Here is a 27442-nt window from a genome sequence, read left to right on the forward strand (position 1 = left end):
ATATATAAAAATAAGTTGTTTGTGGGTTATGTCTGTCTGTCGAGTGACGTCATGTCGTCATGTTGTCATAAAGTTAGTTGTTGTCATGTTTGTTATGACGATGACGTCATTAAAAGTATTTAAGAAAATCGTTCAAAGACAAATTTTTAATTGTAAGAAGATCGTGGACGGAAAAATATTTAATCGTAAAATGACTGAAGAACCTACAAGGGCAACAGACACACAACTTTCGAGTTACGTCATGTCATCATGTCGTCATGTCGTAATGAAGTTAGTTGTCGTCATGTTCGTTCACGACCGGGACACAGGGAATATAAATGACGACCGGGACACAGGGAAACAACTACAACGGGGACGCCGGGGGCACAGGCGGGATATATAAATGACGACCGGGACACAGGGATTGTTCGAATAGAAATTACAGACTGGGACACCGGGACACAGGGAATATAAATGACGACCGGGACACTCAAAGAGAAATTACAAACTGGGACACCGGGACACAAATGACGACAGGGACACATCATTAGAATAATGAGGTATAGATCTGAATACGGGTTGTTTTTCCCATGGACAATTATATGTTGCATGTTCAAGAGTCAGTAAACCTGACAATATATTTATACGCACAGACAATGGGACAGCGAAGAATGTTGTATATTCGCATAGCGTGCCGAGAAATCACAAGAACAGCAAGAAAACAGGCTTGCGACTGATAGAGAAAGTAAGAAAAGAAAGCGTGCCGAGGAATTACAAGAACAGCAAGAAAACAGGCTTGCGGCTAAAGAACGCAAAACCGCGTAGTTAGATGAAAATCCAACTGGACAGCGAGAGTCAAAACATATCAAAACTGAAAATGATAGCGATGATGATTGGGTTTGGGATTTTGACTTGGATAAGGTCATCAATACCTACCAGATTTAAGTTAAAAAAAAACAAAGGTTCGGCGATATGTACTTCATAGTGACGCTGAAAAATAAAGAAGAAAAAGAAAACTGAAAAAAGAAAAAAAGGTTGCCCTTAAAAACGTAGACAAAGACAATACTTTAATGCTGTGTAAAGCCCTGTTAACATAAAACTCCTCCTTGTCCTCATTCTATCGAACTGTATTTTCTGTTTATGTATTTTCATGCTTTCATTTTTCTGAAGCTGAATAATATCTAAAGGATAAATTTGGTCATTGTCTTATGAAGTGTCGAAAAGAAAAAAAGAAAATCATTTACACTTTCTTTTCTAGTACCTGAATCCTATGAAGATTTCGTTTTGCTTTTATGCTCTTACACTATTAAGGATCAATCAATACTCTTAGAGCGAATGCTGAAATGCAATCATCCTACTCTAAGTGGAGAAAATAAAGCAAAAGCTGAAGTTCTGTTCAAGTTTTTAATTCAGCTTGCTCATGATATTGCGGAAGAGGCAGAAACTGAAAATACTGGTACAAGTAAGTTATAAGTATAAAATTTTTTTACGTACTAAATGCAAAGATTTTTTTTTATCTTTTTAAAAATAACTATCTAAATAAGTCTTGTGTAGACCAGCGGGTTGTTTGGAGATGCTTAACCCAGGCTTTGATCCTACTTGGCGGAGAGCCAAAGTAAAGAGGATTTGTAGTCAAGAAACATAGGTTGTAAACGAATGAAAAAATTGTCTGGCTGGCTAATCTCCTCGGAGAATTCCACTCGTGGACAATCCTCCCCCTCCGCGTGCAATCTTCGATCGTAAGGGGTAAACTGGTATCCTGTTCTATAGACGTCGGTGCCAGACCGTGTACACAGGATGTAATTACTTGCACTTCTTAGTCCCGGCCTGTATCTTTGTGCACTTCCATTGCCGTGCAACCCTTCTACATTTGTAACTAATTTCATACCTCCAAGTTCTTTTCTTAAAAATTTATCTTACACCCAAAGTCATGAAAAGTATAAGAAAAAATTACAAAAATAAATAATATAGGATGTTCAACACCATAATATTCTGCCTTTATTAGAGAATATAGGTAGTTAAAATATTCCAAAATTCCTTCTTTTCTTCATTATTTTTTTCTTTTACTTTCCCTTTGCCGGCTCAGTTTTACCTGCCGGGGGAATTTTCCGGTTGATAACTATCCACTGGGGAATTTCCTAGGGGGAATTGTCCGCGGGAGGGGGGTCCCTCAGGAGGTAATTACCCACAGTGGGATTTCTCCTGGGGGAATTGTCCTTGGGGAGGAATTTTCCAGGGGTAATGAGCCTAGAACCATTATATGAATTAAGTGGATAGACAGAAAAAGTCGCTAAAAAGGCAAACCCACAAAAGTTGTGTTTCCAAGTGATTCTCTTTGGCCCTCTTTGTTTAAACTATCAAACGTTTCTATCCCAAAGTTTCTACCTAAAAAGTTGACTTTTCTTTTGGCTTTGGCTTTTGAACAGATTTATTTTGTTCTTTCAATTCAGAAACTTGTATGTAGTGACTATGAATTCCAGAAAGGATTCGGTAATAAAAAAAAAGAAGAAGAAAAATTACCTTCAGTGATTTGCCACAAATCAATACAGGGAAATACGGGGTGCAATACGGGGAAAAAATCACCAGGGAGGAACAAAGCTACTAAAGTTGTAATATATCGCTAGTGGGGCAATCCTGGTCATCAGCTACCTTTAACTGAGATTCCTATATAAAAAAATCCAAAGTTTCATATGTGTACGCTCATCATCTGGTGAATTCGCTCTAGCTTCTTACAGATAGTTTTAATCAGATAGCACATTACCAAGATTGGAATGAGCTTTTCCCTCTACTGTCTAGTTGTGGAACGTGATTTTCGATAGTATGACCAGTGTTGAAATAAAGCATTAAGTAATGGATACCTAAAACATCTCTTTATATATAATATGCTTACATATGTTTAACTATATGCGACAATATGGTTGTGTATATGGTTTCAGTCTTTTGTCAGTCTTTGACCTATTAAGATCAATACCAGTTTTCACTGAGGACTATTGTCTGGATATTTATTTTATTGTGCAACTATTAAAATTGTGTACAATATTGTATAGTTCTGTGAACAATTTGCTTTGAATAATTGGATAATATTATAACCTTTGTTGCGGATGCCAGAGTACAATAGAATAAACTTTTGCACGTCTCCAAGGTCCATCGGACTACCCGCCACTAAGGTTATTGCCAATACCATCCGTGGGCCTGCTCACTACAAGATACGTGATTTATTTTGATTTTTTTTTCTCGTTTCTATCTTCAAGATGTCCTTTAAATAGCTGGGTTTAGCCCTAGCTCATTTCCAAGGATTTCCGTTATGACCAGTCATAGTCTTGTAGATTGTTAAAGATAGCAAAGGCCGAGAAAACGTCATTGTTTTCTGCTATGGAGATCACAAGGAAATAAGACTCACTGAAAAAAGTTTGGGATCGTATGAAGTTCATATAAAGGAAGCGTCGCAAAAAACGGGAAAAGGAGTAAAGTTTGCGTTTGAACAAGTTAAGAACTCTCCTGAAATCTACAAACAAAGCAAATCGAACGCTGAGCTCAAAATCAAAAACCAGCGAGTTTGTCGTCTCAGCTGTTGGAGAGAATTGTTGCTAGCGAGAATGAGATTGCAAGAACGCAAAAATCAATGATGGAAAAAATTAGTGAGAAAGTTTTAGAAAATTGTGAGGATAAACAACGTGGGGATTCCTTAAAGCAATCGTACTAGACGATAATTAGTAAAATATGTGCCTCAGTGCATCTTGAGTTTAAATCAAAGCTTCAGGTCATTGTACAATCACAAAAAAGTTTGAAAGCAGAAATTCAAGGGTTGGAAAATCGCATGGCACAGAAGGAAAGTGGAATAGACGATTTTGAACAAGAAGAGCTCCTAGATAGCCTAGCTTTCAATGGTGTGAAGCAGTTACCGAGTGAAGATTTGAAAGCAACAACAACGAATATCATAAAACAGAAAATGGGAGTCACCGGTTTTTTGTAAAATGACATTCAGAATATTTACCGCTACGATTTAAACAATTCCACTATACAAGGCCAAAGAGATATTACACCGGTGATTGTGAAATTGAGAAACAGCGAAATTGCAAGGAAAGTTTCAAGAGCAAACCTAAATTGCTAAGTCGGGTATCTTCGTGTCTGAGGCTCTAACGAAACGCCGTCGTGACATTGTGAATGTGGCAAGGGGTAGTTTTTGAGTGCGAAATGTCTGGTCTGATATAATTCCCGTAAAACTCCCAACAGACTGCTCGCAAAATTCCTCGCAGGATTCGGTCACTGGCGACTGTTAGTTGCTTGCGCTTATTTTGTTGTTTTGGTTTATTGTCTATCAATGTTTCGGTCTCTTTTCATTTATTATTCTTATCATTTTATCTTTTTTTTTCTCACAGTGAGAGCTATGGAAGTGTTTATTAGATATAAACATGTGTGATGTTCCAATCGGTACCACATTAAGGTTTAGCCAGTTGGAAAGTTGCTCGTTTGATTCTGATAGTTATTCTCTTTCGGATTTGGCGAATGAAGAGTCTGCAGTGAGTTATATATCTTTGCAGTATAACGCGATTCCTCGTATCTTGGAATTATGCAAAATGCTGGTTTCAATGCGTCTTCGTGGAACTTCCGCCTTACTTCTTCGTATGATGAGATATTTGATTTCCTTTCGAAATCTTGGAATCTCCATGTTAACGCCCTTTGTGAGTTTTTTGAGTCAGGATAGTCCTCTCTCGTCTTCTGGTTTTCCGGGCCATCAGCTTATCGTGAGGAGTAGAGCTTTGACGAACCTCGTTTTCATAGTAAGTGATTCAGTTAAATGGAAGCCAAGGAAGGATCTTGATGTCTGGAGAGAAGGTAAGGTAGAAACATTTTCCATTGAAATTGAGAGTGGTATGAGGCTTGGCCAGAGGAAAATTATCCTATCAATAGTAAGTGCGTCGTATGAGGATTTCACTGAAGGTTTCCAAACTTTTCTAATGACGGTTCAGAGGTCACAGCAAGAGTTTTTATGCATGAATGATTTTAATTTTGATGAATGATTATGCATGAATGATTTTAATTTTCCAACCTAGATTTATAAATTTTATGGTTTCTAATGATCTTTTTCTAACAGTAACCATACCTACTAGGGTCACAGATCACTCTGGTACCCGTATTGATAATGTGTTTGTCTCTTCAAAGTATATCCAAAAGGCATTTTCTAATATTGTAGTGAATTGGGCATTTGATCGTTTCCTGATCGTATTTAGTATAGATTTACAAGTGTCACGCCAGAAAAAGCAAGATAAAATCATTGGAGAGACATGAAAACATTCGGATGTTAGAGAAGAAATAAGTGCAACATCTTTTGAATCTTTCTTGAACCAGGAAGACCCGTTTGAAGCTTTTGGGCAATTTAGTAGCATCGTAACTACTGCATTTGATAAAACGTTTCCGCTGAAGACACACAGACAGAGACCAAGAAAACCATGGGTTGGTGAAAAGCTAGTTAACTTATTTGGACAGAGGGAGAGTGCGTTTCAAGATTATCTGACATATCCAAAGGAGGATGATAATGCTCATTTTAAACAGATTTGGAATATGGCGAATTCACTGAAAAAGAAAAAAAGAAACGGTATTACTCGGCACTTTTTGAGGAAAATAAAGCAAATCCGAAAAGAACTTGAAAAGTTGTCAATAAACTGGTTAGCGGGCCTCGGAGAACTCAAAATCCTCTAACTGAAATCGAAGGAGTTATTGTAGAGGATAGGCAAGAGTTGTGTGATAAGTTTGGTGATTTATTTTACTAACATTGGAACGAAGATACAAGCGGAAACTAGAAATTCCCAAGCTCTTGTGAACGGCAACTCGTTTGCTGGTGAGCGGGGCCTGGGAATGGAAATGGAATTTCGTCCCTGTGATTCAACTGAATTAACAAAGATCATCAGCTCGATTGGGTCGAACAGTGCTCGGTTGGATGGAACAGTGCTGTGCTAGTGCACCTAATATGGAGAAGGGATTTTTTCCTAAATTATTGAAAACAGCAAAGATTCTACCTTTCTACAAAGGGGGCACTCAATTGGATATATCAAACTGGCGACCTATTTCTATTTCGCAAGCGTTTTCGAAAGTTATGAAAACGTTCTCCATGGAAGACTTTGGGATCACCTCACGAGCCTGCATGCATTGTATGATGGCCAGTTCAAATTCCAAAAAGGTCATTCGACTTCGCGTGCTGTACAGCATCTTTTAGAAAATGTTAATTTAGCTTTAGAAAAGTGTGAGTATTGTATTAGTATTTCTATAGATTTAAAAAAAGCGTTTGATAACGTTGATTTCAATATTTTATTGGATAGATTAAGAGATTTGGGTATAAAAGGGAGATATTTCGATTGGTTTAGTTTGTATTTATAGGGCAAGTCAGTGAGGGTAAAACTAATAGAAAAGTTATCTAGGTTTTTTCTTGTTTCATATGGAGTTCCTCAGGGTTTCGGCTTATGACCCTGTTGTATTTAGTGTACGTTGACAGTATGCGGTTCTCTATTTCTTGTGCTTCCAAAAGCACTTGTTTTGGCAGCGAAAACTCTTGAAAAATTGGCCCAGAAAGCAAACAGAGCTCTGCAAGGGTTGAGTGAGTTTGTAGGTGCTAGCTTACTTATCATTAACGCCGCAAAGAGTGATTATATTCTATTTGATCGGACGGGCGTATCTCCAAATCTTCCCAGTGACATAGTAATAAATGGCTCTTTATTAAAACAGGTTGAAGAAGGGCGGTACCTAGGATTCATTCTCGATACCTCAGCTTGAGAAGACACGCTGATGTAGTTGCGTGTAAGGTAGCGCGTGGCCTTGGGATTTTAAGACGTTTTCAACATTTTTTACCTTCTCATAAATTAGTTCTTTTATATTACTCTTTGATTGTGCCGTACATAAATTATGGATGTATGATTTGGGCTAGTAATTTTACGTGCAATTTTAAACAAGTGCAGATTCAGAAAAATAAAGCATTGGTATTAATTGGTAAGTATGATGCAGGAGTTTTAAGTACAGTGTCGATTTTAAGGAAACTTAGAATTTTGAATGTTGGTCAAATTAGAAATTTTCAGATTGGTATTATTGTGTTTCAGAGCTTGAATGGTTTCGCGCCTAATGTTTTTGATAACTTTTTGCTTTTTAATTCATTTTATCACGGGTATGCAACGAGAAATGCTGAAGACCTGGTAAGTGAGCCAAGAGGTACGATTCGTTCAAGCCATGTGGCAAAGCACACGGATTCGGTGGTCTGGAATAACTTTCCAGGCTCAATTCGGGAAGCGAAAAGTGTGCCACAATTCAAAAACCGGTTAAAAAAGCATGTCCTTGTGAGCAGTTGGTGAGCGTGGGACTGGATTACAAGACAGGACAATTTAAATATTTTTGGTCTTTTTTTCTGTTATTAATATTTTTTTTAATGAATTATTCTGTAATTATTATTAATATCTCTTTTTTATTGCTCTTTAGTTGTGTTTATTTCAGTGATGATTTGGTTAGCTGTATAATTTAGTAATTTTGTACTGTTGCGTTTTTCAAGCATGAATTATATTTAATAATGATGTTGCATGTTAAATATTTGAGTTCCAAGTTCTTAGCTTGTACTTAAGTGTTACTAAAGGGGCCGCTTAAGAGCTCGCGCTCGATATTTTATAATGAATATTAGAAACCGGTGGCGAAATTGAATATGCCTACCAGAATTACAAGTAGTACAGTTTAAATTATACCATGTTGAAAAACACTAATTTAGATAACGTTAAGAACTTAGTCGTGTTTTTGTAATTTTGGTTGTCAGGAAATAAGTCTGTCCAAGGGTAGCAATTTTTTCTTATGCAGGAAAGTCGCAATATGTAATCTGACCGATTTGAAAAAAAAACTTTATTTTACGATACAGAAATGTCTGTGAACCATATAAGTTCCCCTGACCTGTTTCAAATGATTTAACTTTCTAAATCTATTCGCATCCTAGCAAAAGTTGCCAGTAAAAGTCACCTTGCCAGTAAAGGTTGTCCAAACTTAATGGTATGTTTGCCTAAGCTTATCTAAATGACCAACTATCAAGATAAGAAACAAATTTTAGCCTCCTCCATAAGAATTTGACCCTAGGTTAGTTGTTCCAGTAAAAAAGTGTGATTTTGCTGTTTCATTTAAGTTTATGGGAATGTTGTATCTTGCTGAGTTGTTTTTTTTTTCAAGGTATTGTTCCGACTTGTAACATTTGAAGTATATTTGTTTCATTATTTTTCTTTGATAGACAACCGACTGTCTCTACTTCCAAATCTAAATATGATTATGTTTGAGATCATCAACCTCATACCAATGCCTTGCTGCACAGCTTTACGAGAGGTCATCTCAGAACATTTTGATAACAGTAAAGGGAAAAAAGTCAAGACACCAATTCCCTTGAATGTTGTAAGTAGACGTCATTTTTTTTCACTAATTACCCCAAATTTGCGCTCTATTTAACTCGGTTTTGGGCTTGATTCAGGGTTTTTTCTTAAGTAGCCTTTCATGGCCTTTTTCATGTGGTATTCAGATACTTGGCTACCCGAAGCTATTTTTTATGGACATACTAATGTATGCTCTGCGAAACGATTTAAGAGCTCTGCGAAGGGGGAATTTTCTTACCAGTTGTTTTAGTTGTTCTTATTCGAAATTTAGTCACCTTTCATTAAAAGAAATAGAAGCATCACTGCCATTCTGTGTGTTCGCCGTATAGATTTATCATTTCTTCTTTAATAAGCACGAAAACAAACTTTTACTGAGGAACCTTCTTCATGGGTTTTAAATAAATTTATATATTGCTAAAAACCAAATTTTTCTTATATCAGAAATACTAAGGGTTGAGTCTATAGATAAATAAATAGAAGTTTAAGAATTTAGTTGTTTGGTGCAGAATGGCTGAAAAAAAAGTCGGATTTAAAAAAAAAAAATTAATAAATTAGATGTGATTGTGATTTTAGGTAGAAGACAATTGTTTAAAATAAAGGAAATTCTGCCCTTCCACTAAAATGGAAAAAAATACAGCTAAAACGAACATAATGTTAAACGCTGTAACCGTTTGTTGTGGGATGAGACTAATCCAGAAATAAGTTATGTTTCTTGTAAGTAGTAATTGCTGTTCAAGCTGTGGTATCGTAACAGAACCCCCTAAGGACACAAATAAACTATATTGCTAGCGTGTGACGCATTTAATTTCTGATAAGCTCTTCTGATGTATGCAATTTAAAAGAATGTAGCTCTTCTCCCAAAGGAATGGGATCGAACAGATAAAAAAAGAAAAAAGGCTGGTATTGATCAAAGTCAGCTCGCCTAGATATTAACTAGGCTGATGAAACGAACTTTTGAAACCTTTACCCTTCCCCCTTGCAAAGGTCATTCCAAGTACAAACTTGCCCTCAAGTACTCTCTTGCCCTCAGAGAGGTCAGAATAAAGCTGGATTCCATAAAAAGTACAGTTAGGACCTGTTATTTCTGGAAAAGTTTGACTGAAATCTGATGGATTTTTTCGGCAGATATACTGGGCACAACGGTTAAGAATTCTTCTCCGCCTAGCAGAGATCAGATTGGTCCTCGACTCTCGAATGAATTGCTGGGACATTAGCCTTTCTATGTCATCGAGTATAGTGAAGATGCCTTCTTCTGGAAAATTTCCTATTGACCAAACTCAGGGTTGTGTCCCCTCCTACAGTGGTTGGGTCAGGCTTTTCAACAAGTTTTGTTAGAATTTGACGACCAGTTCTGTTAAATTTTCTGACCGCAGTAGCTTATGAATTCCACATACCCAATTCCCCACATACATTATGGTAGGTTAACTTTACCCCAATTAGGGAAACTTTAAAAAGAGGCTTTTGATTATCACCATCTCTGATTAAGGTCAACGTAATGCTGTGAAAGATGTCGTGATGTCTAGGATTTAAGGACTCCCTCGCGTACTCAGAGGTCAGAAATGATAATAATCCCACAAAAGCAAGGGGAATTACTGTGGCTTCCCAAAAAGTTTTGTTGAGATCTGATAAACTTTTCCGTTAAACGTGACGGTAACTCGAATTTAGAGATACCCTTAGAGACACTCTTTCTGCCCATCCAAAGTTTAACTCTGGACCCAAGTTTTATGTCAGTACGAAATTTAAGAAAATAACGTCAAAATAAGAAATTTTAGGGAATAATAGATGAATCGGGATTCATGTTTTTGAGATAAAGGTGCCAGAATTATTTCATAGAAATCAAGAAAGGATACAGAATTTAAATTTCGTGTTCTCGAAGAGATATCTTGAAGTTCTATACGAGACTATAATCGCAAGACCCATACAATTTTTAATTTTGAAACATAGTTTTTCTTTTTAATACTATTTAGTTGACTAGAGAAAAAATTGTAAACTTCAGAAAGGCGTTTCTTCTTCGTTCAAGTATCTCCATATAAAATTTTTTTGAGTAAGCAGATCTTATCATCTTTTAGCTACAGATCATCGGTAACTGTGAATATCAAACAGTTCGTGGTAACGAACTGTAAGTAAGAAACGAATTGGCTCAATAGTAACCAAAGCCCTAAAAAACTGAATTTTGATACCAATAGATATATTAAAAGAATTGGCTTGTTATGTTGATTTAAAATATATAAGTTTCATTAAGTTCAGCCTCACCCATTAAAGGCCACGAACCTGAGAAAATTTGTTTTATTTTTGAATAAAGGGGGAAACACACCCTCAAACTCATAGAATCTTAATGAAAATCACACCATCAGATTCAGCGTATCAGAAAACTTTACTGAAGAGGTCTCAAGCTTCTATCTGTAAAAGTGTGGAGTTTTATATTTTTTGCCAGAAGAAAGATCACGGATGCGTCTTTATTTGTTTGTTTTTTTTTCTTTTTTTTCCACGGTTGATAGTGTCAATCCATTGGTCCTAGAATATCGTGAGAGGACTCGTTGAACGGAATTAAAAGTTCTAGTGCTTTTTGGAGTGACCAAAAAGATTGTAGGGTAACAAGGTCTTCTCCCCAACCCCTTTTTTCCCAAAATCTTCTGATCAAAGTTTTGAGATTGTAATCTTGTTCATCATAATTTAAAGGCCCAATAACAATGCCTTTGGGTATAACATGCCCCCCCCCCTTTAGCCCCAGGGGAATGGTCTTTAATTTATAAAATCTGCCCATTGTATACGCATAGTATTTGATATTGGGAAGTATGTATACATTTTTGGGTGGGGGAGGGGGCGAATTTTCTGCTAGGGATTTTTCCAAGGAGGAATTTCTAAGAGGGTTTTTTCAAGAAGGAATTTACTATGGGGAGGGCAGTTTCCAGGGGGATGAACTGGTCAGGGGAAACTATACATTGGTGGAATCTGCTAGAATTCCTGTAAAAAATTCTTTTTATGTGTCTTACTTTGTCTTTTCCGTCTCAATTTTACGTGTGGAGCTGTTAAGCGTAATTGTCTGGGTTAAATTTTTACTGGGATTGAATTGTCTAGAGGATACTTCTGTCAGGAGGGGGATTTCTCTGTGGAGATGGTGCCAGATACCCTGGTATTATTTTAAAAACCATTAGAAATTAAATAAAAATATGTTTTTTCAACCTAAAGTAAGTAGCAAAATTAGAACTTAAAACGAGCAGAACTTATTACGCATATGTAGGGGATTACCCCTTCTCAACACCTCGCTCTTTACGCTAAAGTTTAAATTCTGTCCCAATTTTTTAAGAACGACTCCTGAAACACAAGGTTCGTTTAATAAGACCAATAAGAAGCTTTCTCAAAAGTGCTAAAACATTTTAGCGTAAAGATCGAGATGTTGAGGAGGGGTAATCCCCTTCATATACGTAATAATAAGCTTCAGGCCAGCTTGAGCAGGCAGTTCCCGACCCTCAGTCGAGAACTGGGATGGTGTATAAAAAAAATCTAAATACTGCTCTTGCAACACTTTCGTTGGCGAAGCCCACCAAAGGCTGCTTCAAAACTGCGTTCACCTAGCAACGTAAATCCGATTCAGTTTCCAAGACTCATTTTTCACGGGTAGTAGTACTTATTTTACACGTATTCCTTATTGTTAGGCTAAGTTTTTAGTAGTGAATCGAGAAAGAAAATCGACAAGATCTATTAAGTTTATGAGTGAACTATTTCTAGTCTGACAAGCTTTGATTTTCAGAAGGAGGTCTTATCCTCAATATCACAAAGGCTTTGCAGATAACAGCCTTGTGTAAAATGCAAGAAGACATAGTGTTCTAGCAAGAAGTCTTAGCTTTCAAAATTTCTATTAATTGTAGTTAAAGGTTGAATTTATTCCTTTTTCATCTAAGTTATTCGTTGATGAATATTGGTGTAGGTTTTTAAAGTATTTTTCTTTCAGTGCTTTTTATGTATGGAGTTAAATAGCATAGGGAAATCTGAGATTTAATTGGCCAGGTAGTATTTTTCTTCGGTGACTACTAGTGTGGGTGAATTTTCTACCCACAAATACTTTATCATCGACATAGATATAATTCACGTTAATCCAATACAATTTTTCTATTTGCTGGTTGAAAGAGGAAGACAAAGCACATTTTCTTATGCACTAGTAGTGCCTTATGGAAGTTCGGACACTCGACGTACAGGGGATGCACCTCTCGCTAATCTGTATTTTGCACGGTGAAAGGAACCATTTTAAAATAACTATAATTGGTGCACGGAGAGTCAGTGGCTAATACCCCCCCTCCCCCCAAAAAAGACCCTATGCTTACAACTGAAGAAGAAAGAAATAACTTGGAATCTATGTCATTGTGTAATTAAATAATTATTAATTGAATCGTAATTAAATAGTTGATTTTAATCTGACCCGTTATTATTCGTAAATCTAAATAAGTCGATATTAACGTTTTTTAAACTGTATTGTTCATTCAAAATTATGCATGTGTTTAAGACTGAAATTTTCTTACAGTGTACTGTTACTTAATATTTTGTTTTTCAGATAATATTTTTGAAAATAGTTGGCATGCTCTGTCCTGCTTCAGATTTTAAACATCCTGTAACGACACCAGCCTTGATCCTTTGCACACAACTTCTGGAAAATAGTTCTGTTACGTCATTTGATCGAGTAGCTCGAGGATTGATGCTTTCGGCGATTTTAGTTGAGGTAAGATTTTGCTGACAATCTAGCAGTTCGTTTTGAGTAAAATTAAATAAAAATAAAACATTAGGAACGGAAAGAACAAAAATTTCAAAGTTGTTATTTAAAGTTTTTAAAAGTTAAGATTTAAAGTTGTTATTGTGACATACTACTCGGGGCTGGAAGGTCCACAGGACCAAGAAGTACAGATTAAAAATCCTTGCATGTCTTTGTTTTAAACAAGGGACTATGATCCAACACATCTAGTAAACGTATGGCCGTAGAAGGGGGAGGGCTATGGGGGAAAATTTAAGGGCCCATCTTGTTATTCCAATCATGTACATTGAAAATTCTTGCAAGTTTTTTTTTTATACTGGCGCCATATGAACCATTTAAACTTGGCGCCATATGCCAACCTTCCAGCTGCAAATTTGGTAATGGAATAGGGATGGCTTGGGGCGGGGCAGAGAGGAGATTGAACCACGTGGTTTCTCTAATCATACAGACTAAAAATTCTGCAGGTTAGACGTTGTCGTTCTTCTATCTGATTTAAGGTTCTTTTAATCCTTGTTTGAGTAAGACATATTTGTATCTGAGTGCCGCGGTCATGATAAGAATAGAAATTTAGCAATACTGTAGTTTGAAATCCCTTTGAAATAAAAAAAAACCGTTGTCTGAAATTTTGTAATTGTTGCTGGAGGTATTTGGAGAAATAACATGTCAGGTTTTCGATTTTTTGAACGAGGATTTTTGGAAGGTCTGATCGTTGTTGAAAATGATGGATATTGCGATCGACGTGCAACGTCAAGATTTGGTGGAAACGTCAGAAAAATTATTGAAATCCTCTATGAGAACTGACGTTCGAGTTTTGGATTCTGATGGATTTTACGAACATTCGCCGAGAGACAGTTAGAGAAATTTTAAATCCAGATTCGCAAATGACGAAAGTTTGTGCGAAAATCATGTCAAATAACTTGACACACAAGTAAAATATTAGATTCCGTCACACAGAAGATCCTGTGCTGGTTGGAAAATGAATCACGTGTGACGAAATGTGGATTCTTCAGCACGACCCTGAATAAATAACAATCTATGCGCTGAAAGAATCACTCATTGCCAAAGGCTGAACAAGGTCTATGTTTATGATTTTATAATGATTGAATGAGTATCTGTGAGCTAAAGGGCCAATAAGCAGTACTACATGTGGTCCCGAAAAAGTTCAGAGGAAGAGCAAGAAAGAAAAAACTAGTTCGATGGAGTAAAAGTTCATAGATTTTACACTAAGACAATGCTCTGGCGCAGAGTGCGCTTGCTGTAAAGATCTTTTGGTGAACAAAAATGTAACTGCTGTCATGCATCTTCCTCACCAGATCGTCTCTTATCCGTTTTCAAAAGGGAAAAGAGTATTGTAGAGAGCACATTTTCTGTTTGTAGAAGAAGTGAAAGCAAAAATTAGATCTACTGAAGAATATGATTCTCAGTGATCTGCAGCATTGCTTTGAACAGTAGGAAACTCATGTGCAATGATGTAAGGGTTGTGGTGTAGATAGGAAAAGACTGTGGTGCAGATAGTATGGTAGAAAATGAGGTGCAGTAATGGGAGGCAGTACAGATAGAAATGGCAAAATGCGGAGATCTAAAGCTTTTTTGTAATGAATTTTCAATAAAGCAAGTACATTGTATCAGTTTGGCTGTTTGGCTTTGGGTGGGGCTTTAAGGCGGCTCTTTGAGGGGTCTATTCTGCATATTTTTTTTCTTCTACGATCGTAGCTTGGGCCTTATGCCCTGCAAAATGAACCTATCCTTTTTCCTGGTTACTTATAATGCTTCATAACATAAGAACATGAAAACGTTGAACATGTGAGCATTGCCTTATTTTATGTCGGGTTACATGAATTTTGTTTCCAAATTTTTTTTTCAATGAAGTTTGATTTTTAGATTATAATCGTTTCACCCTCCCCAGTACACCTCAATATTTTGGTGTTTTTCAGGTTTTCTTTTTTCTTTTTTTTTTAAATTTGGCCCAACCGTCGAGACAAAGATTGGCGCGCGTTTGCCTTAGGGTTAAATATAGAACAATATGTCTCAATTGAGAATGTGACTATGACATCTTCTACTGTACCTCCTCGATGTATTTTTCCAGTGGAATGTGCAGTGCTTAACAAAGCTTTCTCTGAAGTATCTACTCTGAAACGCTCTCTAGCTGGTGAAAGAATGAAATACATGCCTACATAATGGCCCTCTCATCTTAGAGAATCTTTGATAGAAGAAGATAAAGCGGTGCACGTCATATAAATACTGATGGGCCTAGTCAAGTTTGGAAATCAGTGTTCTCAATGCTTCCGATTTTTTTTCTGCTTTTTATTAGTCACTACTTTGCAAGAATTTAATTTTATTTAAAATAGTATTAGTTTGGTAATAAGTGGCGACTCTCGTTACTACTCTTTATTTTGACCACGCTTGATGTACTAGTTTTAGGGAAGAGGTTAACTGATAAATGGTATTGCTGAACCCGAGGTATTATACTACTAGTGTGTTTTTTTCTCTGTTTGATCATTTTATCCATGCTCTTCATTTCTGTCTGATTTTTCATGCTTTCATAACATCTCTTTATCATATCTATTCTTGCCAAGCTAAAAATATTTGGTTTCTTAAAAGCAATAGCGAACTAGGATAAAATATGACAATTTGCTCAGTTATGTAATTGTGAACTGAGTTCATAAATCAAATACATATTTTATGATTAGATAGTTTTATTAGCTCGTTTCTTTTATGTTAATGTGTTCAATTTGAAAAGTGACAATTTAATTTGCTTAGTGCTTCTACTGCTGCAGATTATCTGAGTATTTGTCTTTATGATTGTCAAAATTAGACATCGCTAAAGGCTTTATGAAATTGTTTTCATTTTCGTGAACTTTATCGTTCTTATACACGGAAAGGCTTCTTTAAGCTTTTGTAAAGTTTCGCGTTGTTATCCCTGAAAAGAGACTGTTATTATAATCTAGAAAGAATTACATTTTGTCAATGTTTTATTTTCTAAATTATGTATAGCCTTTTATTTTGGAATTTTATTTCATTTCGGAGTGAGAAAACTTTTTTGTCAAAATTTCAAACATAAGGTTTTGTCATTGCTGACATTAAAAATATGTTGTAGATCGTCGAAAAAAAAATAACAATGATATAATGTAAAAAGGAAGTTGTAGTGCGGGCGAAAAGCACCAAAATACTTCCGTGTTTGAAGAAAGCACCGAAATTGGCCGAGATGTACTTTCGAGCATGCTCTTTAATATGGCTCGATTACGCAAGCGAAATTTTTCCTCGGAACGCCGCTAGGTGGCTTTATATCCAAGATGGCTGACGAAAATACGAGTTTGTCAAAATGAAAAGATATGGCCGTCCAAATAGGCTAGTATGGGGTAATCAATGGTACATGTTCCGAATATGAGCATAAAAATAACCTAAGTTGTACCGTAGTGTCGCTAGGTGCCTCAAATCCAAGATGGCGGTCGAAAATATGAGTTTGTCAAAATGAAAAAATATGACCGCTCAAATAGGCCAGTATGGGGTAATCGATGGCAGAAGTTCGAATATGACCGTAAAACTAACCTAAGTTGCACCGTAGTGTTGCTAGGTGCTTCAGGTTCAAGATGGCGGTCGAAAAATACAAGTTTTGTCAAAACAAGAAGTAATGACTTCAAATGGGCGGATTAGGAGCAATCGATACTTCGATTTTAGACCCGCTTGGGGTCTAAAATCGAAGATGGCGGAAGAAAATGTCAGTTTTCCGAATCGCGCGAGGTTCATGATCCCGATATAACAGGCTGGAGTGGAGTAGTTAATGCAGCAGTTTTAAGTATCGTTCTGTCATTCTGACATACGCTTAATAGTAATACAGTCTGTACAGTACAAATTGCCTAAGTATGAGACCAAGACGCGTCCAATTTATGGCCTTTGTTTACATTTGCTAAACCAAAATCAGCTATATACTTGTTAACTCTTCATCTCTTTATTTATCGTAAATGAATCAACATAAGCTAAACGGACGGATTAAAGCATTTAAGAATTATAATTTTATCAGGAACACAAAGAGATCAATCGAATCTTCAGGTAAAAAGAATAATCACATGTTCAACAATTAAAGCACTTTGATTTGCACCAGCATAGTGGGCTACAGTTAAGGTCAAATTTCCTGCAGCGGCACCTTCTTTCACACCCTTTATTTGCAAGAACAACGCACTGTCTCGTGACAGACTTTTGACGCTGGCGGAAGGGAACCTAACCAATTGGGAAGCAACCTTCTATCGGTGCCTCTGACCCAGCCAAAGTCAGGAAAACTAGGAAGGGTGAGTGTTGATTTCAGGCTGCGACTCCACACATGACTTGACTGTAGTGCAGCTCTAAGGACATGTTGTAAAAGCTAAGCACTAGCTTGAGGAAGTCTGTATGTTCTTGGTCTTTTGTCAGAGAAATGTTTCACAGCCAACACACTGGCAAATGCTATTGACTGGGCACTAACTCTGTGAAGCTTACTATGTGGATCTGTCTTAGCAATGAAGTCGTCTTTCTTCGTTTTTCGTATGCGGTTGTAGTATTTTGTGTGGCAGATTTTGTGATATTTAGCTTCAGTGGCTACTAAGTTAGTATTCGTCAGTTTGACTAGAAGTTTGTCATCGTTAAGCACTAATGTCCACTCTTTTATCAGACCACCAATGTCAGTTTCAACGTTGTGCAGTCGATCACAGTCATCACCTTTATCACAGAATAAACAGGTAGTGAAGATGTTGCAATGCTTTCCTCGAGGAGTGTGACATCGACTATCAAGAGCATTGTTGTCATCAATTGTTTCGGTTTGTTTCTCTAGCTCTCGACTTACTTGCCTGTTGTCGAATTTGTTGACACAGGTGGAGTGGTAAACAGCACGGTTACTTTGAAGTGTGTTTGCAATACCAGTACCGTCGTTTATCCTTTCAACAGAAACAGAGTGGGGCAATCTGTTCATTGCTTCAAAGGCTTCAAGTCTCTCCTCGATGCTCTTATACCATGAGATACCACGTAACTTAATGGGATTGCTTTCAGGAGAACGTAGCTGCTCATCAGACGAGGTCTGGCAGACAAAACACAACGTCCAGTCTGTTCTTGGTCTTTTGGAGACCGACGGGTCAAATACTGCCAATATCTTCATGGTCTGAAAAGAGAAATGTTTATATTCATAGAAGGATAGACGCCTAAGTACCCACCCCAACCATCAATCGTTGACAAGCTCTTAATAAGAATGACCGTAAATTCTTCTGTTCTTACCGGTGCAAACCCTAGTAACAAGAGAAGGATGCCTATTGAACTGGCATGACATCTGGCAAACTTCGCTAGAAGTAACACGTGGTAACAATAGATAACGCTGTCTGTCAAACTAATAAAGAGGAACTACTTGCCCATGCAAGCAACAACAATACGTTTCGTTAATCCCTGAGTAATGTCTTGCATACATCTTTTTCAACCACCAATTCCCTTTTCTATTTAGCTTACAAGAAATGGAAAAACACTTACCCTTCAAGGAGCACGGCAAAAACTACGTCATTTATAGTGACGTTGAAATGACCGCTAGATGACAGGTTGAACGAAAGCAGTCGACATGGAGGCAAATTTAAGCTGTTTGCGATGTGTCATGTTTGGACGAACGAGCGTTGTTTTTTTTTGTTGTTTTCTTATTGTGAATATCGGGTTTCTCATGCAAACTGGTTGTATTTTTTTTTAGTTAGTTTAGTATCAAAATGCTTCTTATCATTATTCAGAGCAATAGACGGAATTCCAGATATTATTACTTTAGTCCACTCTTACTTTCATATACCAATGCCATCGATTACCCCAGACTAGCCTATTTGAGCGGTCATGTCTTCTCATTTTAGCAAACTCGTATTTTCGTCCGCCATTTTGAATTTGAGGCACCTAGCGGCACTACGGCACAACCTAGGTTATTTTGCGTTCATTTTCGGAACCTATGCCATCGATTAACTTATACTAGCCTATTTGAACGGCCACATATTCTCATTTTGACAAACTCGTATTTTCGTCCGCCATTTTGAATTTGAGGCACCTAGTGGCACTACGGTACAACTTAGGTTACTTTTAAGCTAATATCCAGAACCTGTGCCATCGATTACCCCATACTAGCCTGTTTGAACGGCCATGTCTACTCATTTTGACAAATTCGTATTTTTGTCCGCCATCTTGGATTTCAAGCCACCTAGCGGCGTTCCGAAGAAAAATTTCGCTTGGGTAATCGAGCCATATTAAAGAGCATACTCGAAAGTACATCTCAGCCAATTTTGGTGCTTTCCTCAAATACGGAAGCATTCTGGTGTTTTCGACGCTTTTCGCCCGCACTATTGTTGTCACAAAGAAACTTGTTTTTTTTTTTATGTCTTTTTTTTTTCCCCAGAGGAATGAGGGTTTCGCCTTTTAAACCTTTAGATGCCGTGATCTCTTTTCTGAATCTTCGAGCTTCTTTTTTTTTTCAAGGATTGCGAGCGATATTTAATTATACTGCCGTATATTCTGCTTAAAAGAAGTTATCAAGAAAATCCTCATTTCTTGTTAAAATATGTGCTTTGGTTACTATATACTGAGCTCTCTTTTTCGTGCATACAGTTTAAAGCTGTTATTATTCATTCTAATTTTTGTTCTTTTTTAGTTTTGTTATTTCATTCATAGTAATCTCTCTTCATTTAAAGTGAAAATGATTATATGACTTTATTTCTGCTTGCTATAGGTTTTAATATGGCTCTTTAATTCTTGTTGAAAAATTCATTTTTAGAAATTTCTTCTTTTTTAGCTAATATACTTAAGATATAAATTTTAAATTGTTAAAAAATCTTTTAAAGAAAAGTAAAGAGAAATGTTAAAACCCTAAAGGGACCGATGTAAATTCGTAAAATAAGGACAAGTTAAAACTTACAGAAATTACTATAAATGAATAAATGAAGCCTAAAAAAACAGAATCTAAAATGAATAATCGAACCTAAACTTTAAAATAAGAGACATTACCGTTAATGAATAAATGAAAAAATAAGATTGGGGGCCAATTTATTGTTATTTTCTATGCATTGGAGTCTGGGAAAACTGAAAAGATATTCCTTTGTTTCTTTTTTGTCTTGAATGATTGAAAATTTTCTAAGTCGTAAGGCTCCGCTTGGCCTGGGCTCGTCAAAAATATTAAATTATGAGAACTTGTTTTGATCTGGGCTGATTGAAAGTGTGCCAAGTCTGATATTTCTTTTTGTTTAGGCTAATGGGAAATATTCCTAGACCCAGAGCTTCTAACTCCGGCGGCTCCGCTTGGTCTGGGCTCGTCAAAAATAATCCAAATCTAATAGCTTGTTTGGGTCTGGCCTGATTGAAAATATGCCAAGTCTGGTGTTTCTTTTTGTTTAGGCTGATGGGAAATATTCCTAGATGCATAACTTTTTTTGGTTTAGACTGATTGGAAATATTCCATGTGTGGTAACTTCTTTTGTCTAGGCTGATCGGAAACATTCCAAGTTTGTTAATTTGATTTGGTCTGAGTTGGTCGGAAGTACTCTTTCAATATTTTCTTTTTCACTTGTCACGCGGGAGAACGGGGTTCGATTCCCGGTTAGGGGGAGCATTTAATGTATTGAGTATAAAGCAAAACCTATGAATTTAAGATTTAAAAAGAAATTTTAATTATTTAACTTACTATGGATTTCGTTCATTATTATAACTGCTATAATCAAAGAGAATTTTAATTGTAATTTTGAATATTTTTCATAATCCTGATCAAATATTCGTAAAATGATTCTCGATTTGCGAAGATCAGCCTGCATTTTGCCATCTTCTTGGACTTCTGAACGTAAATTTTAACTTTGTCTTTATGCGTTCTTTGGTACAGCCTCGCAGAGGTTTTAATGTTTTTCATGACTGCTTTTGTCACCCCTGTATCTACCCATTAATCTGGTAGCAACTTATTTCTTATATTTGTTTCGGTAATCCTCATTATTATCCTAGCGCTCCTTGATCTTTTGTTTATTTTTTGTGTAGCATTGTTTTCTTAAAGAAGATATTTTGATTGCTTGGCTCTGATACTTTTCTCGTTTTTTCCTACGTAAAACTTGCTAAGAAGAAACCATGTTATTGTCTGAGCTATGTATTCTGACACTCCTTTTATATAATAAAAATGCTCACGCATAGAATAGTTAGAACTTAACAAAAAACAAAACTAATTTTAATATTTTCAGGTATTTTTCTGGTTTGAATTAAAAAAAAAAAAAAAAATAATATTGCTCAGAGACCATAAATATTTTTGCAGTTTGCAGTTAAATAAAATAATTTTATTTAAAACTTCCATGGATTATACTATATCAGATTTTTTGTTAAAAAACCCCAAAATTACTGCATTTCACATATCTATGTCTTCATGCTTTTTATAATGGTAAAAATCGTATTTTGGTTTTCATATACAGGAAGATGATTTTGGTTTTCATATGCAGGAAGATGTTAATAACATTTGCTACTACAGATTTATAGAAAATGGAGTTTTTCGTAAATAGAACCATAGAAGCAGTCCTGACTAAGTGGTTGGCGTGGTGGTGTGAAAATCATTTGTCCTAGGGGCACGGGTCCAATCCCAGTTGTGACCAGTTACTTGGTTTGGGACGGGGGTCAGTGGCGTGACTCTGTAAGCTCAGCCACAGTCGACCCAGCTCGAAATGGGCACCTGGAGAAATCTGGGGATGGTAAGCAGGAAGGGCATGTGAAAGAATAGGATAGTTGGCCCCCAGCCCCCCATTGCACTTCCTGGCTGAAGGGCCATGAAACAGAGATCAGCACCGCCGGTTTGGACCTTAAGGGTCTTGTACCGTCTTACTTAGTTTACTAACTTTTCCCATATATGGTTTTCATAAAATTATAATGGCATTTATTATCTAGTATATGAAAATGAAGTTCTTTGTAAAAATGTTAATTTTATTTTAGATATTTTTGTGTTAAATACAAAAGCATGTAGATGCGACAAGTTCCTGATGTAACAACATAAGCTACTACAGTGTTATAGAAAAATGCAGTTTTTTTGTAAAAAAAAAAATTGTTAATTCTTTTTTATTACAAATATATATATATATATATATATATATATATATATATATATATATATATATATATATATATATTTATATATATATATATATATATATATATATATATATATATATATATATATATATATATATATATATATATATATATATATATATATATATATATATATAATATATATATATATATATATATATATATATATATATATATATATATATATATATATATATATATATATATATATATATATATATATATATATATATATATATATATATATATATATATATATATATACTAGCTGTTGGGGTGGCGCTTCGCGCCACCCCAACACCTAGTTGGTGGGGCGCTTCGCGCCCCCCCCCCCCCCCAAGCCCCCCCGCGCGCGTAAGTCGTTACGCGCCATATTAGTTACGCGCCATTGTAGTTGTGTCCCTGTGTCCCACCTGTGAATATAGATAGATTTATATATGTGTTTCAAACTACGTAAAAATTGCGAATATACAACATTCTTGGCTTTCCCATTGTCTGTCCATATACAAAGCCGTATGTACTAATAATGACGTCATATGCAAACGCTCTTTTTACAAACAAACAAACATGCATACACACAACTCGTTTTTATATAGATAGATAGATAGATAGATACAATACAAATTAACTACGTAAAACTTGTGAATATACAACAGTCTTCGCTGTCCCATTGTCTGTGTTGCAATCTTTTAAATTGAAAAAGCAGATCCGTTGGAATCATGGGAATGCGAGGAATAAGAACAGCCTCACCCTCATAAGGCCCTGTCAAGATTGTGGCCTCTATTAGGTTTTCCATTGTTTTTTTTTACGGCAAGTCGCGTGCCATTGCAAAGCTTTGGTGGGTTGATATTTCTTAAAAGTATTATTGGTACGCCTATTTTTAGTTGTAGCACGTGTGGTGGAAACCCTGAAGGATCTATGGAATTTCAAAATTCAGATGGATAATTAACCGCTTCATTTGGTTCCGAAATACAAATTAACTGCGTAAAACTTGCGAATATACAACATTCTTCGCTGTCCAATTCTCGCTGCATATAAATAGATTGTCAGGTTTACCGACCCTCGAACATGCAACGTACAATTGTCCATGGGAAAAACAATCAGTATTAAGATCAATACCACATTTTTTTAATGATTGACCTTGAGCTTTGTTAATGGTGATTGCAAATGCTAATCGAATTGGGAATTGCAATCTTTTAAATTGAAAAGGCAGATCCGTTGGAATCATGGGAATGCGAGGAATAAGAACAGCCTCACCCTCAAAAGGCCCTGTCAGGATTGTGGCCTCTATTAGGTTTTCCATTGTTTTTTTTTACGGCAAGTCGAGTGCCATTGCAAAGCTTTGGTGGGTTTATATTTCTTAAAAGTATTATTGGTACGCCTATTTTTAGTTGTAGCACGTGTGGTGGAAACCCTGAAAGATCTATGGAATTTAAAAATTCAGATGGATAATTAACCGCTTCATTTGGTTCCAAAACTGTGTCGACTGACTTGTAAAGGACTGCCTGGTCTTGAATCTTGGTCAAAACAATATTGTTGATTTCGTGGACGTCTATATTTTTGGGTGCGAGAATCGCTCTTTCACTTAGCCATTTATTATTTTTATAATTTTTTTAGAATATTCGGAAATACTTTTTCAATCAATTCATTTTTGGACGTCACTAAATTACAGAAATCAGCAGGTAGTTGTATACGTCCTGAAATTGAGTCTACTGGGAGCTTTCCGTTTCCCATTGCCAGCAATTGATCTGAAAATGTTTGACCAGAGTCATCGTTTTGCAATCGGACACGCATATTTGTAGTTAATTTTAATGTTTTTACGTGTGCCCATAGACTCTTTGAGCATCTTCATCAGTCATTGTAAACTTAAACATTAATAGAATTCTACGCGAACATATGTCTTATATAACTTGAATGACGTCACCTTCAAAGCAAAAATGATGGCAACTAATTTCATGACGTCAGCCGAAACATGAATTTTTATATATATATATATATATATATATATATATATATATATATATATATATATATATATATATATATATATATATATATATATATATATATATATATATATATATATATATATATATATATACTAGCTGTTGGGGTGGCGCTTCGCGCCACCCCAACACCTAGTTGGTGGGGGTGCTTCGCGCCCCCCCCAAGCCCCCCCGCGCGCGTAAGTCGTTACGCGCCATATTAGTTACACGCCATTGTAGTTGTGTCCCTATGTCCCACCTGTGAATATAGATATATATATATATATATATATATATATATATATATATATATATATATATATATATATATATATATATATATATATATATATATATATATATATATATATATATATATATATATATATATATATATATATATATATATATATATATATATATATATATATATATATATATATATATATATATGTTTTTAACTACGTAAAACTTGCGAATATACAACATTCTTTGCTGTCCCATTGTCTGTGCATATAAATAGATTGTCAGGTTTACCGACTCTTGAACATGCAACATATAATGGTCCATGGGAAAACAATCCGTATTCAGATCTATACCTCATGATTCTAATGATTGCCCTTGAGCTTTGTTGATGGTGATTGCTAATCGACCATTCCCTGAGTCGCCATCGTCATTTATATATCCCCTGTGCACCCCGGCGTCCCCTTTGTAGTTATGTCCCTGTGTCCCGGTCGTCATTTATATTCCCTGTGTCCCGGTCGTCATTTGTGTCCCGGTGTTCCAGTCTGTGATTTCTCTTTGAGTGTCCCGGGCGTCATTTATATTCCTTGTGTCCCGGTGTCCCGGTCGTCATTTATATCCCCCTGTGCCCCCCGGCGTCCCCATTGTAGTTGTGTCCCTGTGTCCCGGTCGTCATTTATATTCCTGTGTCCCGGTCGTCATTTGTATCCCGGTGTCCCGGTCTGTATATACATTCGTTTTTTAGTTTTGTTTTTCTCCTTTATTTTTTCCTTTTTTCTTTTTTTTTCTTTTTTAGTTTATTTAGATTTTTAGATTTTTTTTTTAATATTTATTAATATTTTTTTATTTTTCTTTTTCTCTTATTTTTCAGTTTTTTCCTTTTTTTTAGTTTTTTCTTTTTTAGTTTTAGTTTTTTTTTTGTTTTTTACCTTTTTTTAGTTTTTTTAGTTTTTTTAGTTTTTTAGCTTTTTAGTTTTTTTATTAGTTTTTAGTTTTTTTTTAGTTTTTGCCTTTTTTAGTTTTTTCAGTTTTTTTTAGTTTTTAGTTTTTTACCTTTTTTTAGTTTTTTTTAGTTTTTTAGCTTTTTTAGTTTTTTTCTTTTAGTTTTTTTTGTAGTTTTTACCTTTTTTAGTTTTTTTTCTTCTTTTGTATTAGTGTGAAATAATTCAGACGTCATATGCGGACAAACACGACGTTTATTAATATTTTTTTAGTTTTCTTTTTCTCTTATTTTTCAGTTTTTTCCTTTTTTTTAGTTTTTTCTTTTTTAGTTTTTAGTTTTTTTTTGTTTTTTTACCTTTTTTTAGTTTTTTTAGTTTTTTTAGTTTTTTAGCTTTTTTAGTTTTTTTATTAGTTTTTAGTTTTTTTTTAGTTTTTGCCTTTTTTTAGTTTTTTCAGTTTTTTTTAGTTTTTAGTTTTTTACCTTTTTTAGTTTTTTTTAGTTTTTTAGCTTTTTTAGTTTTTTTCTTTTTAGTTTTTTTTTGTAGTTTTTACCTTTTTTAGTTTTTTTTCTTCTTTTGTATTAGTGTGAAATAATTCAGACGTCATATGCGGACAAACACGACGTCACTCGACAGACAGACAGACAGACATAACCCACAAACAACTTATTTTTATATATATTTATTCATATTTTTTTAGTTTTCTTTTTCTCTTTTATTTTTCAGTTTTTTTCCTTTTTTTTAGTTTTTTTCTTTTTAGTTTTTAGTTTTTTTAGTTTTTTACCTTTTTTTAGTTTTTTTTAGTTTTTTTAGTTTTTTAGCTTTTTTAGTTTTTTTATTAGTTTTTATTTTTTTTGTAGTTTTTGCCTTTTTTTTATTTTTTTCAGTTTTTTTTTAGTTATTAGATTTTTACCTTTTTTTAGTTTTTTAGCTTTTTTAGTTTTTTTTCTTTTTAGTTTTTTTTGTAGTTTTTACCTTTTTTAGTTTTTTTCTTCTTTTGTATTAGTGTGAAATAATTCAGACGTCATATGCGGACAAACATGACGTCACCTGATCCATCCACAGATCCACACACAGACAACTTATTTTTATATATATAGATATATATATATATATATATATATATATATATATATATATATATATATATATATATATATATATCTATATATATAAAAATAAGTTGTCTGTCTGTCTGTGGATGTGTGGATGGATGTGTCAGGTGACGTCACCTGAAAAAACTGGATTAGGTGACGTCAAAACTGAAAAAACTAAAAAAAGGCAAAAACTACAAAAAAAACTAAAAACTAATAAAAAAAATAAAAAAGCTAAAAAACTAAAAAAACTATAAAGGTAAAAACCAATAAAAAACTAAAAAAAAAAGTGAAAAAACTAAAAAAAGGCAAAAACTACAAAAAAAAACTAAAAACTAATAAAAAAAGTAAAAAAGCTAAAAAACTAAAAAAAACTAAAAAAACTAAAAAAGGTAAAAAACTAAAAAAAATAAAAAATAAAAAAAATAAAAAATAAAAAAAAACTAAAAAAAAGGAAAAAACTGAAAAATAAGCTAAAATAAAGGTAAAAACCAATAAAAAACTAAAAAAAAAAGGAAAAAACTAATAAATGACGACACTCAAAGAGAAAGCGACCAGGACATGTACACCGGGATACAAATGACGACCGGGACACAGGGAATATAAATAACGACCGGGACACAGGGACACAACTACAACGGGGACACCGGGGGAAACAGGGGGATATAAATGACGACCGGGACAAAAAAACTAAAAAGAAATAAAAACTAAAAACTAATAAAAAAAACTAAAAAATCTAAATAAGCTAAAAAAGAAAAAAAAAGGAAAAAAATAAAGGAGAAAAACAAAACTAAAAAACGAATGTATATACAGACCGGGACACCGGGATACAAATGATGACCGGGACCGGGACACAGGGAATATAAATGACGACCGGGACACAGGGACACAACTACAACGGGGACACCGGGGGAAACAGGGGGATGTAAATGACGACCGGGACACCGGGACAGGGAATGGTCGATTAGCAATCACCATCAACAAAGCT

General features: G+C 35.1%; 1 protein-coding gene across 1 annotated transcript; it reads left to right on the forward strand.

Moving 5' to 3' along the window:
• Window positions 1–1216: 1216 nt before the first annotated feature.
• On the forward strand, window positions 1217–13122 carry LOC136025135 (nucleolar protein 14-like). The gene is made up of 3 exons (XM_065700882.1): window positions 1217–1441; window positions 8225–8382; window positions 12910–13122. Exons 1-3 carry the CDS (start codon window positions 1315–1317, stop codon window positions 13087–13089), a joined length of 465 nt encoding a protein of 154 aa, XP_065556954.1. The 5' UTR covers window positions 1217–1314; the 3' UTR covers window positions 13090–13122.
• The last annotated feature ends 14320 nt before the right edge of the window (window positions 13123–27442 follow it).

Source organism: Artemia franciscana, chromosome 3 (assembly GCF_032884065.1).
Source record: "Artemia franciscana chromosome 3, ASM3288406v1, whole genome shotgun sequence".
NCBI classification, from domain to species: domain Eukaryota; kingdom Metazoa; phylum Arthropoda; class Branchiopoda; order Anostraca; family Artemiidae; genus Artemia; species Artemia franciscana.